Source organism: Theobroma cacao, chromosome 1 (genome assembly GCF_000208745.1).
Source record: "Theobroma cacao cultivar B97-61/B2 chromosome 1, Criollo_cocoa_genome_V2, whole genome shotgun sequence".
NCBI lineage: Eukaryota > Viridiplantae > Streptophyta > Magnoliopsida > Malvales > Malvaceae > Theobroma > Theobroma cacao.
This window is the reverse complement of record NC_030850.1, coordinates 2130579-2145334: the sequence shown is the minus strand read 5'-3', so window position 1 is coordinate 2145334 and position 14756 is coordinate 2130579. Positions and strand designations below refer to the sequence as shown.

Below are 14756 nucleotides of genomic sequence, written 5' to 3'. Positions count from 1 at the left end.
TGATTAATTTAATTTGCCGACTTGAATGTAACCGGGAGCTTGGCTTTTTAAAACTTTTTTCTTGCTTTAGAATATTGGCGGTTTTGGATCATATGCAAGCAAATCTTTTCAAGCTCCAAGTGATCTCTTGATGTAGGCTTTTAGCATTAAAAATAACCTACATTTCAGATTTGGCCGAAAAAGATCATGTATTATACACCGTGATGATCCCAAAAGTCAGATATTCTTATCTTCCAAGGAAAATGACAGCCCTGGGAAGATTCACCAAAGCGATTTAAAAGCGGTTAATATTTGCAAGACCTGTTCCACTACATATCCCCTCCGCCAAGCTTTAAATTCCTCTGATGGATCCTCTCCTGCACTACCTGTTTACTTTAGTCTGCAGCCTTGTTGCCCTTTTGAGTTGCATTTACTTTTATCAGTCGAAGAAACCAAGCACTCACAGGAAAAGAGTCTGCACTGCGCCACAAGCTGGCGGTGCGTTACCTGTCATCGGCCACATGCACCTCTTGGGTGGCCAGCAACTCACCCACAAAACATTAGGTGCCATGGCTGACAAATATGGACCTGTTTTTTCCATAAGGCTAGGATCACACAGCGCCCTGGTTTTAAATAGCTGGGAAATGGCCAGAGAGTGTTTCACCGTCCATGATAAAGTCTTCTCCACTAGACCAGTCCTTACTGCCTCAAAGGTTCTAGGCTATAATTATGCGATGTTCGGGTTCGCTCCTTATGGATCCTACTGGCGCGAGATTCGTAGAATTGCTACAATTGAACTTCTGTCAAGCCACCGGATTGATATGCTCAAACATATACGTGCTTCAGAGGTAAAGACTGCAGTAAGAGAATTGTACAAGTCATGGCTTAGCAAAGGTGGTGGAGAAACTGGAGTATTGGTAGATATGAAACAGTGGTTCGGCGATCTAACTCATAATATTGCTCTGAGAATGGTGGGAGGGAAAAGGTTCTTCGGACCGAATGCTGATTGTGAGGAAGCAGAAGCACGAAGGTGTCAAAAAGTGATGAGGGATTCCGCTTACCTGTTTGGAGTGTTTGTCGTGTCCGATGCATTACCATTTATTGGGTGGTTGGATTTTCAAGGATATGAAAAAGCCATGAAAAGAACTGCAAAAGAATTGGACATTCTACTAGGAGGGTGGCTCGAGGAGCATAAGCAGAAGAAACATTTAGGTGGAGGGTTGAAAAAAGAGCAGGATTTCATGGATGTGATGCTGAACATCCTGGAAGACGCCAAGATTACTAGTTTCGATGCCGACACCATCAACAAGGCTACTTGCTTGGTAAGACACGTAGCCTTTAGTCCCAACCAAATGATGAATACATAGTCCAAATATATCTAGAATATGCCCTGTTTTCAATTCTTGATGATATACAACACATATCTCTGAAAATGAGGTCCTAGGATAAATCGATGCTAATAAAGCTGCCGCTATAAGTGTACTGCTCTCTAGAAAGATTAAATCCTGCTAAATTGAACAACATGAGAAAATTGGGGCCTCTCTGCATGGATTTCTTAGGCTTTGTGGTAAGAAATTGATAGGCGTATCTGTCATATTCATAGTGCAAAAATAGTAGTAATAGGGCATCATAATATTTGTGAAAGCACTTGTTCCGGAGTCATTAGGCCTATTGAAGAAGGAAAAGGATAATTTCAAGTTGGTCATGTGGGCGAGTTAGGTAACACAATATCCCATCAAATCAATATGAATACCAGAGCAAGAGATGAAGTATTATCGGGATCTTGTACTTAATTTAGTGGGGCCAAAATTATCTCCACAATACGTATATAATCTTACTGTGATAATAATTGACAAATAATCAGAATGAAACAAAATCCTAGTAAATTAAGAATTTCAAAGTTCCATGATGAATGCCACAAGGCCATAAAACTAGATTAAGAATCTCTAAGAATTGGAGTAGGCACAAGGCCAGGATTTATATTCTCAGCCTTTTATTGAGTCAGCTTGATCCTTAAGGTTATCAGTCTTGTCCATCCCTGTGTATTATATTGCTAAATACTTGATTATATCTTAATAAAGAGCATGCCTCTCATTTTTCTGATAAAGTTTTTTGTTTTTGGCAGAATTTAGTTTTGGCAGGGAGTGACACAACCATGATCACTCTCACCTGGGCCCTATCTTTGCTACTGAACAATCCTCGCGTGCTAAAGAGGGCCCAAGATGAGCTTGACATGCACGTTGGAAAGGATAGACTATTGGAAGAATCTGACATCAGAAACCTGGTCTACCTTCATGCCATTGTCAAGGAAACACTGCGCTTATACCCGCCTAGTCCAATCATTTTCCGGGCATCAATGGAAGATTGCACTCTCTCGACTGGCTACCACATTCCGGCAGGTACACGATTAATGGTAAATGCCTGGAAGATTCAACGTGACGAGCGTGTGTGGCCAGACCCACATGTTTTTAAACCTGAGAGATTTTTAACTAGCCACAAGGATATGGAGTTTCGAGGCCAGACTTTTGAACTCATCCCTTTTGGCTCGGGAAGAAGGTCCTGCCCTGGGGTCTCACTAGCCCTCCAGGTGGTGCATTCGGCACTGGCTAGTTTCTTACAAAGTTTTGAAGTTTCTAAGCCATCGAAACTCGAAGATATAGATATGACAGAAAGTACAGGATTAACAAATCTGAAAGCAACCCCGCTTGAAGTTCTCTTTACTCCACGTCTTGATTCCAAGCTCTATGGTTTGGGCACAGAATTAATATAGTAATTATCAGTAAAGAAAATGTAAGCTGTGGTGATTAGAGCGGTCAAGGTAAGGGCTTATTACAAGGGTTCTACCCTGCTTGTTACTCTAGGCTTTCCTGAATTGATCATTGCTATGTACTTATTGGTTTCCTAGTTGTCTAAAATACAAACAGAAATTAACTTCTTTACAACAACCGGTTAAGAAAATGAAAGACAAACTACCGCTACGTTGTTGAAATTGGGAACATTTTCAAATTTCAATGCACTTCCAACTTTGAAGGCGTGCTAGAAAGGTACTTCTGATACACTCAATCTCATATGGAATAAACTAAGTTTTAACTTTTGCAAGGTCACTTTCTATAATTAAAGCAACATTTCAATGCAATAAAAGATAACAGGCACAGTCTGGCACTGGAACTAGTTCTCTTTTTGGCTTTCTCCTTTCCCTTTTTGCGTCTAAGACAAAAGTCTTTAGAGTGGTCGTGCCCAAGATGGTTACTTGTTAGACAACTTATTAGTACTTATCCAAGTAACCTATCAGATATTGACACTACAATTCCAAGAGGCATACCAAAATATTGTCATGTTATCCAAGAGTTTATTGAGTTAGGACTTGTGGTTACTTCTGGGATCATCAGGTCCATTGTCTGAGGTTCGGAACTGCTACCCAAATGGTTATCCAGCAGAGCCGTCAGTCACCTTACCTGTTGTCATAACCAAGAAATTAAAATCTAAAGGTGCTGTGATTACAAACTTTTGGGGTATTTCTAGTTGGTTTTTCATTGATCAAAACAATATCTCTTCGTCCTTGTTCAGAAGTGAAAACGATGTGATGTACTGAAGTAATTATTTGGCAAACCAAAAGAGAAAGAAACAGGAAATAGAAAGGACAGGAGACGTGTGGCCACCAAAAGCCTACATCAGTAAGGGTTTTTTTTTTTTTTGAAAATAACATCAGTAAGGGTTATTAATAAATATTAAAGGCATTTTTTGGTGGAAAGTGAATGCATCTATTTTGGACAACAGATTAACTATCAGGCTTTAATCTGATGGTTGTTCATGGCACCATGATTGTTGGTTTATTTCTGCAAATTTTTTACCACTGGAACACAAATAAAATTCCCTATTGAATTGTTTGTACAGAAAAAGAAAATTAGACCATGGAAAATCATCATATTTCCTCTCTTCTCATAACTCCGTACGTGATTTACTCCTTAAGTTAACCCAAAAGCTGAAAAAAGCATTACAAATACTTTATTTTTGTGCATGAAAATTTTTCACCATATCTTACATCATTGATGCTGATGTTGTTTCTTTCTTTAATTTTATTTTTGACCAATTGTGTTTAGATAGATGGTGATCCCTGGCGAAAAAATGAAAAAATTAGAGGTTGAGGATATGTGATTGTAGCAGGGAACAAAAGTCAATAAGCAGAAAATAACAAAGTCATATTTGAAAAAATACGTGAAACGATTACTATTATTCTATATAGGACAGATATGTTCATGAAATAAATATGTAAGTTCTGATAATCTTCTAAATTTGTTTGTGGAATTCAAAAATTTCAGCTTAGATTTATAAACATCTGCATTACAGGTCACTTGACAGCAATTAATCATGGTAATTGCACTGGTCCCAAAAGTCAAATTATTGTTGTTCAAGAAAAGACTAACAGGTTTGGAAAGATTCACCAAAGATATTTAAAAGCTGTTCAGACTTGGAAGCCTGTTCTGCTACATATCCCCCTTTTTCAAGCTCTAAATCCTCTGATGGACCCTTTCCTTCAGTACCTGTTTACTACAGTCTGCAGCCTTGTTGCCCTTTTGAGTTGCATTTACTTTTATCAATCAAAGAAAGCAAGCATTCACGGGAAAAGATGCCGCACTGCACCGCAAGCTGGCGGTGCTTTACCTGTAATTGGCCACATGCACCTCTTAGGTGGCCAGCAACTCACCCACAAAACATTAGGTGCCATGGCTGACAAATATGGACCTGTTTTTTCCATAAGGCTAGGATCACACAGAGTCTTGGTTTTAAATAGTTGGGAAATGGCCAAAGAATGTTTCACTGTCCATGATAAAGTTTTTTCCACTAGACCAAGCATTGCTGCTTCAAAGCATCTAGGCTATGATTTTGCTATGTTTGGGTTCGCTCCTTACGGGTCTTATTGGCGTGAGATGAGCAAGATTGCTACAATTGAGCTTCTGTCAAGCCACCGGATTGATATGCTCAAACATATACGAGCTTCTGAGGTAAAGACTGCAATAAGAGAACTGTACAAGTCATGGCTTAGCAAGGGTAGTGCAGAAACTGAAGTGTTCGTGGATATGAAGCAGTGGTTTGGTGATCTAACTCATAATATTGCTTTGAGAATGGTAGGAGGGAGAAGATACTTCGGACCAAATGCTGATTGTGAGGAAGCAGATGCAAGAAGATGCCAGAAAGTGATGAGAGATTTTGTTTATCTGTTTGGAGTGTTCGTCTTGTCTGATGCAATACCATTTCTTGGGTGGCTGGATTTTCAAGGATATGAAAAATCCATGAAAAGAACTGCAAAACAATTGGACAGTCTTGTAGAAGGTGGCTGGAGGAGCATAAACAGAAGAGACTTTCGGGTGGAGGGGTGATTGAAGAGCAGGATTTCATGGATGTGATGCTGAACATCCTGGAAGATGGCAAGATTACTGGTTTCGATGCTGACACCATCAACAAGGCTACTTGCTTGGTAAGAACCCAAATAAAACTCCACGTAGTCCTAGTCCCAACCAAATAAATCCTGCTAATTATATCTAGAACTGTCCTGTTTATGATTCTTGATGATATCCATTTTATATTGTCTCAATTATACATAAGTAATCTTGGGATGACACTGAACAAATCCAAGTGGTAGGTAAACAACCTCTTCCAAAGAATCAGAACTGAAACAAGATATCATAATAATATGGAAGCTGCGTTGTAAGTGCTAAAAAGCCCATAACGCTTTTATTAAATTATTTATCTCTTGGAATTGGAGTAGGTATAAGGACAAGAAATTCTTAACCTTTTATCGAGTCATCTTGATCCCTAAGGTGATAAGGTCATCAAGCTCGTCTGTCTTCATATATTTTATCACTAACTGTTTGATCATAATTTAATAAAGAAAGTGTCCCCTAGTTTTGCTGATAAGGTCTTGTTCTGGCAGAATTTAATCTTAGCAGGGAGTGACACGACCATGGTCACTCTCACCTGGGCCCTGTCTTTGCTACTGAACAATCCTCGCGTGCTAAAGAGGGCCCAGGATGAGCTAGACATGCACGTTGGTAAGGATAGACCATTGGAAGAATCTGATATCTCAAACCTGGTCTATCTTCAATCCATTGTCAAGGAAACATTGCGTCTATACCCACCCAGTCCGATCATAGGCCTTCGGGCTGCATTGGAAGATTGCACCCTCTCAACAGGCTACCACATTCCATCCGGTACAAGGTTGATGGTAAATGCCTGGAAGATTCAGCGTGATGAACGTGTATGGCCAGACCCCCATGATTTTCAGCCTCTGAGATTTTTAACCAGCCATAAGGATATGGATTTTCGAGGCCAAACTTTTGAACTCATCCCTTTTGGCTCAGGAAGAAGATCATGCCCTGGGACCTCACTAGCCCTCAAGATGGTGCACTTTATCTTGGGCAGGTTCTTGCACAGTTTTGATGTTGCTAAGCCATCAAAGCTCGAAGATGTAGATATGACAGAAAGCGCTGGATTGACCAATCTGAAAGCGACCCCGCTTGAGGTACTCGTCACTCCACGTCTTAATTCCCAGCTCTATGTGGTATAGGCACAGAATTAACACAATTACCTGGAACAAGAAAGCACACTCTGTAACTAAAGTGGTGAAATAAGGGCTTGTCACAAGGGTCCTGCAGTCCTGCACTCTGTTATTGAGTTGATCATTGCTATGTCTTTATGGCTATCCTAGTTGCCTATGATACAAACAGAGTAGAATTTTCTCTCCTTTCAAGTAATTGGTTTAAGAACATAAAGGATACTTTTGAAAGCGTGCTAAGAAGATACTTCTCCCTTTTGAATGAATTAGAAGTTTTATTCAACCAAATGTTTGCAGCACAACCCCAAAAGATTGATTTTTATTTTTATTTTTTGCTCAGCAGAAGATTGAAAAAATTAGGGCAATAGTGGATTAATCAACAAAACTCTTTACGCAGATCTAATCTTCAAAGGATAATTGGATAATGGATAGTAGTTGCCATTGTTCTCTTTTTCTGTGGTAGCCATTATCTGTTTTTTATCTTGACTGAGAACCAGTTACTTGAATGTGACTGCCTCTAGCCAACCTTTTGTTACTACTGATCATCTCATAGAACCTAATCCCCAATCAATTACCCATCCAACCAAATCATGATATCTTCGAGTTGGAGCTAGACAAGTTCATTTGAGCTGCATGGAAGAATAAAACAAGCTGTTGACCATTACTAATAAGGATAACAATTGTCTTCTGGCATCATCAGGAAAACCCTGATGATTCAAGAAATATTTTTCTTACAAGACACAGTGCTGTACTTTCCATACAACAGACTGCTTGAACATGACTGCAGCCTCTACCCAGAACTCAGTTTCTGTTGAAGTCATATGACCATGATAACCATCCAAAAACATTTTTAATCATCTAACCAGATACGAAAGCAACAGGCATCAAAGCAATAAGTGGTTGTCATAATATATTTCTAAGTCACAATAAACCAGATACAGTACTTTTACCATAAGAGTTATCCTAAACAACCTACTTCCACACACACACACATATCAACCTCATAATTAAGCAGTCCTTTCTCTCTAATCTGAAGCATTTGGTTGAGTATTTGAGAACCGTGTCAAGGGGACAATCTCATCCAAAACTCGAAATATCACAACATTAAAGCCTATGCTTTTCTTGTTGGCTTGGCCTTCCTCATTGAGCTCAAAAACACAAACATCATGCTCTTCCAAGTTGTTATCCAAGACAAATTTACCCCATCCCCTTGCAAAACCTCTTCTCCACTTGGTGCGCATGATTCTTACAGGCCATCTCTTCTCATCTGGAGCGACTCTCAGCAGAGCTATTCTAACTTTATCAGGGACGTGCATGTCTAGCCATTTTTCACGAATATTCTGCATGCAGAGAGATTTTTTGATGAGATTGCTGATCAAACACAAAGTTCAAGATGAACAAATGAACAGCTAGACATACTTAGTTAGCATAGCCTTATAGGGTTACTGCAAAATAATTCTTAATCTTGATTTTGAACAGCTAGGCATGGAAACGGGAATGAGACACAAGGACAAAGATTTTACCACTGTAAAAGCCTTGCAAACATGAGTAGGCTTCATAACAATGCTGAACGAGGGTCTAGTAGATGAATACTGCTTGGCCAATCTACGGGGTCTTTGCTTCTCCTCCTCTGTTATCTTTCGTCTGTTTGATATGAAATACAGATTATATGATCCTGGCAAATCTAGTGGCCTTTTCATTTTACCTGAATCATTTGTTAAGCAACCAACTAGAACCAAAAGGGAAGGAAAAGTGAGAAACAGAGTTTTTTGTATATTGAAACAGAACAAAACGGAAAATTATCTAATTTGTTAGTGAAGGAGGATTCAAACCACATTCCATCTTTTGTTCATCTAGAAGATTTTTTACTATTATAGCTATCTACTTCCCCCAAGAGAATTTAGAGGAAACGAACCTTCTTTCTTTTTTGATTTGCACTTCAAAGATACAGAATTATTACTCCAATCTTCACTGGCCTCCGTTGCACTCCCTGAGGATTCCTCTGATTCATCCATCAGTATTTCAATTACCTCGCTAGCAATAGCTGATTTTCCAACTCGCAGATGCTTTTCCTGTGTTGCCTTCAATTGACAGATGGTGTCAACAGCTTTTGAAATTGTGTTTCCTTTTCCCTTGGTGAGCTTCTCTTTTTGCATATGGTTTTCGTGGACTTTGTCCAAGTCTATTACTTCTTCAGAGCCCTCTCCATCTTCCCTTCGAAAACCACATCTGCCATTTGAGCAGGCACTCGTGTGTTTTTTCACGAAGTATGACCCTTCTCGTTCACAGCCACTTAAATCAAATATAACTACATTGAAAGTTGAATTGCCATCATAGCGGAAAACAACAAAATCAGCATCTGCCAAACTATGGTCTTTCACGAAATTTTGCCAGCCGTTTCCGAAAACTACATCATCAAACATTCTTTCAACTTCTACAGCCCACATGAATCCACTTGGACCTCTAAGGTAAACAGTCCCTGACAAATTTTCCCGGAAATTGCTCATAAACTTTCTCGGTATCCTCTGCAAAACAAGCAAAAAGTTTGTCAATCCAAAGGCATTGGAAAGCAACAAGGAGGCAAGCACAGGGATCATATTCATGCTCAAGGGTTCATCATTCATCATTTACCAGTTGATTTCTAGAATCACCAATCATTATCTTGAAAAACTGGTGCCTGTTGGACTGAAATTCTTTCCAGTACTTGTGTTTCTCCATCATTCTGCAATTCTGACACTTCGGTAACATCCCTGAGACATAAAACATGACAAACAGAATGAAAATGAGAACAGAGCTTGGGTTTGTAATTTCTATTAGTAAAATAATATATAAAATTACTGGAACTTAATTGGTAAAGTTTACATAGAAACAAGAACCGATTCTTCATTCCTGAACAAAGAAGGCATAAATAAGCAACTTTCGTTTTCATTGGTAGAAACAGATTAGACTTCTAAACGGTGCTCTCACAAACATCAAAAAGTTTAGCTATCCAAGAGACTAGGAATCAGGTTTTATCCTATAGATTTAGAGCGTTCTTGCTTAGATAAAGATCCTACAGGCATTCATGTCTTTCAAAACACCAAACATTCAACTTGAAGAAAAGTGCAGCCTTCTGTTAAAAAAATGGAAGTGAAGAAAAGAAAGTCAAAACCTTGGCTCTGCATGAAGCTTGAAGGATGAATCTCCTTGATCTTTGAACAGTGAGGAAATGCCGAAGAGCAGCAATGAATTTGGGTTTTACACTGTCTTACAGTTGGCTATGGCAAACCACACAATTCTCATAAACCAGACATAAATCAAGAACAAAAACAGAAAAGGTCACCTTTTAGTTTCATTGAAGGAGAGCAAAAGAAAAGAAAAAAACCTTAAAAAGGAATGGTTTTTTTTTTAAGAAAAATGATACCTTTGAACTGAAACAACAATAAATGTTTACACTAAAGCACTAATTTCTTGTTGCCAGTGATTTCTTCATACCATAAAAAAACCTTCCTAAAATAGTTAAACTGACAACAGGCTTCACATGAAAGGTTGCAGACTTGCAGTCCCCTTTATGCTCATTTGTTTGGATTTCTAATATGTTACTTATCTATATTTCAGTTACTCACCATGTGACAATTTTTTTATAAAAAAAACTTTTTATTTTTGTTATTTCATAATAATAACAATACTAAATGATAATAATAAAAAAATTAATATTTAATAATATACCCATAATGTATAATTTCTATACACTTTTAAGTCATTAAATTCTAACATTTGATTAATAAGGCTTTTAAGTGACAGTATTTTATTATTTTAAAGGAAATAATCCGTGGGAGGAAAGGAAGGAGTGGTTGAACTAAAATCCTCGAAGCGGTTGGTTTTGCACCAAGCTGAGTGTGTGGTTTATGCAGTAACTTACTTTATCCAGTGCCAGTTCTTGTATCTACTCTGACTCTATTCTCTTCCTACTTAAACCCTTAAACCCTACCGTTATCAACCAAACCCTTCGGACCCAACGTCAAAATTTGGCGGGAAAATCAGTAGAAAACCTAAATTTCATCAACCCCAATTTCTCATGCAATCAACTCTTTACTATACACCATCAAACTCTCATCATTTCCCGCTCCCATGGAAATCTCCAAAAAACCCCATTTCCAGAACCCCCAAATTCTCTTCAAAAGTCGTAACTTTAACCAATACACTAAGAACCCAAATCACCTACGAGCTTGATGGAGGACTAAACGACCGGCCTGCGCCGTCAAAACCGGCCCAGCTCCCGATTGAGATACGGAGGTACGGAAAAGTTTCAAGGTACTTCTGGGATGGGAACCGTGTTCTGTTGCATAGCGTCGATGGCGGCGGTGGCGCTGCGGCGTCATTTTTTTTCAATTTTGATAAGGTGGTTGAAGTTTCTAGCTTGGCTGTCGGGAACTTTTTTATTCCTAAACAAGTTAGTGAAAATTATATGGGGTATGTAAAGTGGAAGTTTTTACACAGGGTTTTTAGCTCTGCTCTTCAAGTTCTTGCTACTCAGGTAAGGGTTTTTTTTTTATTTGGTTATTGCAAATTTTCAAATGGATTTTTTTTTTGGAATTTTAAAGATATTGTTATCAGAACAATGGGGAATTTGGTTTATAAATGGGGTATTAGTGTGGAAATATTTGGTGACTCTGTTAAATAGGAAAAAATTAATAGAAGATAGTAGGGTAGGAATTGAAAAATGCTTTCTTTTTTATAATATATTGGTTTTTGACAGATAAAGAAAAAAAAGGTACTTTTACAAGTTAGACATTTTATTGAAAATTCGGCAATAATTAAATTATTTTTGACAGAATGTGATGAAAACAGGCCATGTTTCGGGCTATAGGAATTGGATATTCTCGTTCACTTCCATCAGCTGCTGCCCTTAACTGGGTATTGAAGGATGGACTTGGACGGCTAAGCAGGTGCATCTATACAGCTAGCTTGGCAGCTGCTTTTGACACCAATTTGAAGGTATGAGTTCCACAATTTTAGAAGTTGGGTTGCATGTCACATCTTCTTCACCTCTTACTTGTTGTATAAATTGCAGTTTTGCAGTTTCCAGTAGTCTATTTTGGTGTCTGGTCAAATATAATCAGAAGTTACAAATTAGTAATGTGAAGAATTGTTTTATGGTGACTGAAGAACTGCAAAACATGAAATAAAATTTTTTTTTTTTTTGTCTTATTTCATTTGAAGAGAGTTAGGTTTTCAACATCCCTGTTGTTCACTTTGAGCATTGGAGTTGAGCTGCTTACGCCCATATTTCCTCAGCACTTCTTGCTTCTTGCATCTTTAGCCAACATTGCAAAACAAATGAGCTTGGCATGCTATATAGCAACCAGTGTAAGGATTTAATTTTCCATTTAAGTTGTGGTATCTTCAGTTATTTTCCCTTCAAGATTTATATCAGTCTTTTACTTCATTTACACATTTTATGCTTATGCTTATCCTTTAAAGATTATTTGCTTCATCTTTCCTTCTACTCTTCCTAACCCCTAGGAAATTTTTTTCAAGAAAATAATTGTTCAAGTCTTTTGCTGTTGATGGCTTTTAGTACCTTCTCATTTGGTGTTTTGATGTTTTCCATCTTGTACAAACAGTCTGCTATTCATCGCAGCTTTGCAATAGCAGATAACCTTGCTGAAGTATCTGCAAAGTCACAGGTTATGGTTCTTTCTTCACATTCTTTGCATAATCTTTGATACTTTTTTTATGGCAAAAGCTCTGATCTTGGATTGGGATTCAGATTCAATCAGTATGCTTTGATAACCTTGGTCTCATGCTTGCTGCTGCTTTGAATATGTTGCTCAAGAACAATCAAAGGTTTATACTCTTTCATCTCTTTGATGTAATATTTTAAACTGTTATTGTTTTTAATTGGACTTACATGACCACTTTTGCTGGTTGCTAATTCTGGTGTCATTTCATAATGGCAGATAGATGCCATTTATGTGACTGATATTTGTTTAAAATCTTTGCTAATATGAATTTAATTTCATGGAAGGGGGGCAAATAAAATATAAATATTTTACTATATATTATATAGGTGTAAATAAAGTTTGGCTATTTAGATACTTATGAAACTAAAAGAAAATTCATTGTTGCAACCAAAACATAATTGAGGATGCTGAAAAAAAATAGTTGTTAATAGTGAATTGTGATTTAGGTTATTTATCTAATGGAGATGTACTTTTTTAGAAGTCTTGTCATTTAAATTAGTTCATTATCTCATGCAAGTGTCCACCATATAATTTGAAAAAATATCAAATGAATAAACACCAGAGCACCAAGGGTTAAAGAATACTCTAGAAAATCCATTTTAATCTTCTTTAAATAAATTTCAATGGAGACAAAATTTGTGATCTGTCTCTGGCCAAAGTTCCCATTTCTATATTGACAATGAAACATATAAGTAATGGCTGCCACACTTGAATAGTAACATTGGAGTTAGAATTTAGTGGGAAATCTTATATTCTTTTTCTTTTAGAAAAATTAGAAATATGTTTGATCATTTAACTGATTTCATTGTGAAACTAAATGCTGGCATGGTTTCTTGACTTGTCCTTAATGTGCTAGATTGCAAACAGGCCTACCTTTCATTCTATACCCCTTCTTCTCAATGATTGACCTCTTTGGAATATATCAGGGGCTCAAGCACGTCCATCTCCAAACCTTGACTAAGGTGGCATTATCTCTATCCCAATACATGTTCAATTATTGAAGAGCAAATCAACTTTCTCATATTTTAATTACTTCTCTAGAGGAGTAAAAAATCTGCATGTCTTATCTCATATTTTCTATATGCCAATCCAATTCATGTTCGATCCGTAAATGAAACTTGGGACAGCTTTTTTTGTTTTTTTTTTTTTTGGGGGGGGGGGGGGGGTAGGGGGGGAAATTGAGGAAATTTTCCTCATGAAAATTCAAAGCTATCTGTTTCATTAATTCTATTTCGTCTTTGTTTCTCTCTTTTTCTTTTCCAACATTCAGGATAGACTTGAAATCATACTTGATACATGGATTGCAATGGGATATGTGCCTTCACCTGAAGAAGTGAGTAAAGAAGAAGACATCAATTTTATGTGGAGAAAAGGTGAAGTTTCTCACGGCTGTGCTTTAGCTTTTAGTGCATCGTTTACATGATCTGTTTTAGAACTAACTGTTAAAGATAGATGAGATTCAAATCAATTATTGAAATTTGGATTAGGCAAAGAGCCATGGTGCATCAGGATGGGGGGCTTGAATCCCAAGGGTCAATTACCTAAATTATCGATGAGTACAATGCAGTCTGTAAGAAACAAGGATTATTATTTCATATGCATAGAGATCTTCTACCGTGGACTACCAAGAACTAGAGAGGTGCATACACAATGAAACTCTTTACTAGCTGCTGCATAAACTATGGTGCTTATGTATAATGATATCTCGCTCATCGCTTTTTTTCATTTGCCTCTTATGAAACTCTAGCAAGGCATCCTTCTTTGCTTACGTGAAGGGGCTCGCACAGCTGATGTTATCATGGGATTGTTGCAGGTAAAAAAGAATTCTTTTAAAATCTATGCAAAATTTTGTTTGACATCTATGTATACAGGAGCTTATGTTTACAATTGCTGAGGTTAAAGGTGACGCTAATGTTTGTGTTGTTCCAGGCATGCTATGTTCGCAAGGCCCTCCATTCAAGTACGTTAGAAAGCATGATGAAGGCTAGTGATTCTTCAGACTTCTTTCTCAAAGAATGGTTTAAACTGATTGAGGATAGTAGGCAATACGTACAGCGAGAGTTTGTCCCGTTGAATGAACAAATGGCAGCACTAGGTTGGGCAATTAAAAACATTTTGTTGAACACAGAGGAGCAGGCACGGTATAGTTACATAGATGACTGAAATAATTATTCTTCTGAATCAGGCTGCTCTCCTTCAGCCATTGGAGAGTTTTGGGGTTTGATCAGTTCGATTCTTTCACTTTTGGAAACCCAGTAATACACATCAATCTAGTTACAATGCAAATTTGTTTACACATAAATGTCATTGTTTCATTTTTGTATTAAACATTTATACTCACATTTAATGGATGAAAATAACAAAATGACTTTTACTGGTTTGTTACAACAGTTTGTGATATATAAATTTATCATTTGAGCTTGTATTTGTAGAAAATAAAAAATAAATAATTAGTGATTTTGGCTATTTATCTAATAGAGATGTGAAAAAGAACAACG

The 14756-nt window shown here is 37.4% G+C and overlaps 3 protein-coding genes and 1 pseudogene across 3 annotated transcripts; 3 read left to right on the top strand and 1 right to left on the bottom strand.

Moving 5' to 3' along the window:
• Positions 65 to 2879, top strand: LOC108660616 (cytochrome P450 CYP82D47-like). Its single transcript, XM_018114848.1, has 2 exons — positions 65 to 1301; positions 2105 to 2879. The coding sequence occupies exons 1-2, from the start codon at positions 345 to 347 to the stop codon at positions 2747 to 2749; spliced, it is 1602 nt and encodes a 533-aa protein (XP_017970337.1). The 5' UTR covers positions 65 to 344; the 3' UTR covers positions 2750 to 2879.
• LOC18611037 lies at positions 4298 to 6815 on the top strand (annotated as a pseudogene).
• On the bottom strand, positions 7417 to 10103 carry LOC18611036 (B3 domain-containing transcription factor VRN1). The gene is made up of 5 exons (XM_018114116.1): positions 9684 to 10103; positions 9164 to 9282; positions 8448 to 9057; positions 8056 to 8261; positions 7417 to 7872 (listed from the first exon to the last, which is right to left on the bottom strand). Exons 1-5 carry the CDS (start codon positions 9694 to 9696, stop codon positions 7558 to 7560), a joined length of 1263 nt encoding a protein of 420 aa, XP_017969605.1. The 5' UTR covers positions 9697 to 10103; the 3' UTR covers positions 7417 to 7557.
• Positions 10368 to 14638, top strand: LOC18611035 (protein root UVB sensitive 4). Its single transcript, XM_007047045.2, has 10 exons — positions 10368 to 11048; positions 11363 to 11509; positions 11735 to 11881; positions 12139 to 12201; positions 12285 to 12361; positions 13115 to 13220; positions 13529 to 13631; positions 13746 to 13897; positions 14006 to 14071; positions 14188 to 14638. Exons 1-10 carry the CDS (start codon positions 10590 to 10592, stop codon positions 14419 to 14421), a joined length of 1554 nt encoding a protein of 517 aa, XP_007047107.2. The 5' UTR covers positions 10368 to 10589; the 3' UTR covers positions 14422 to 14638.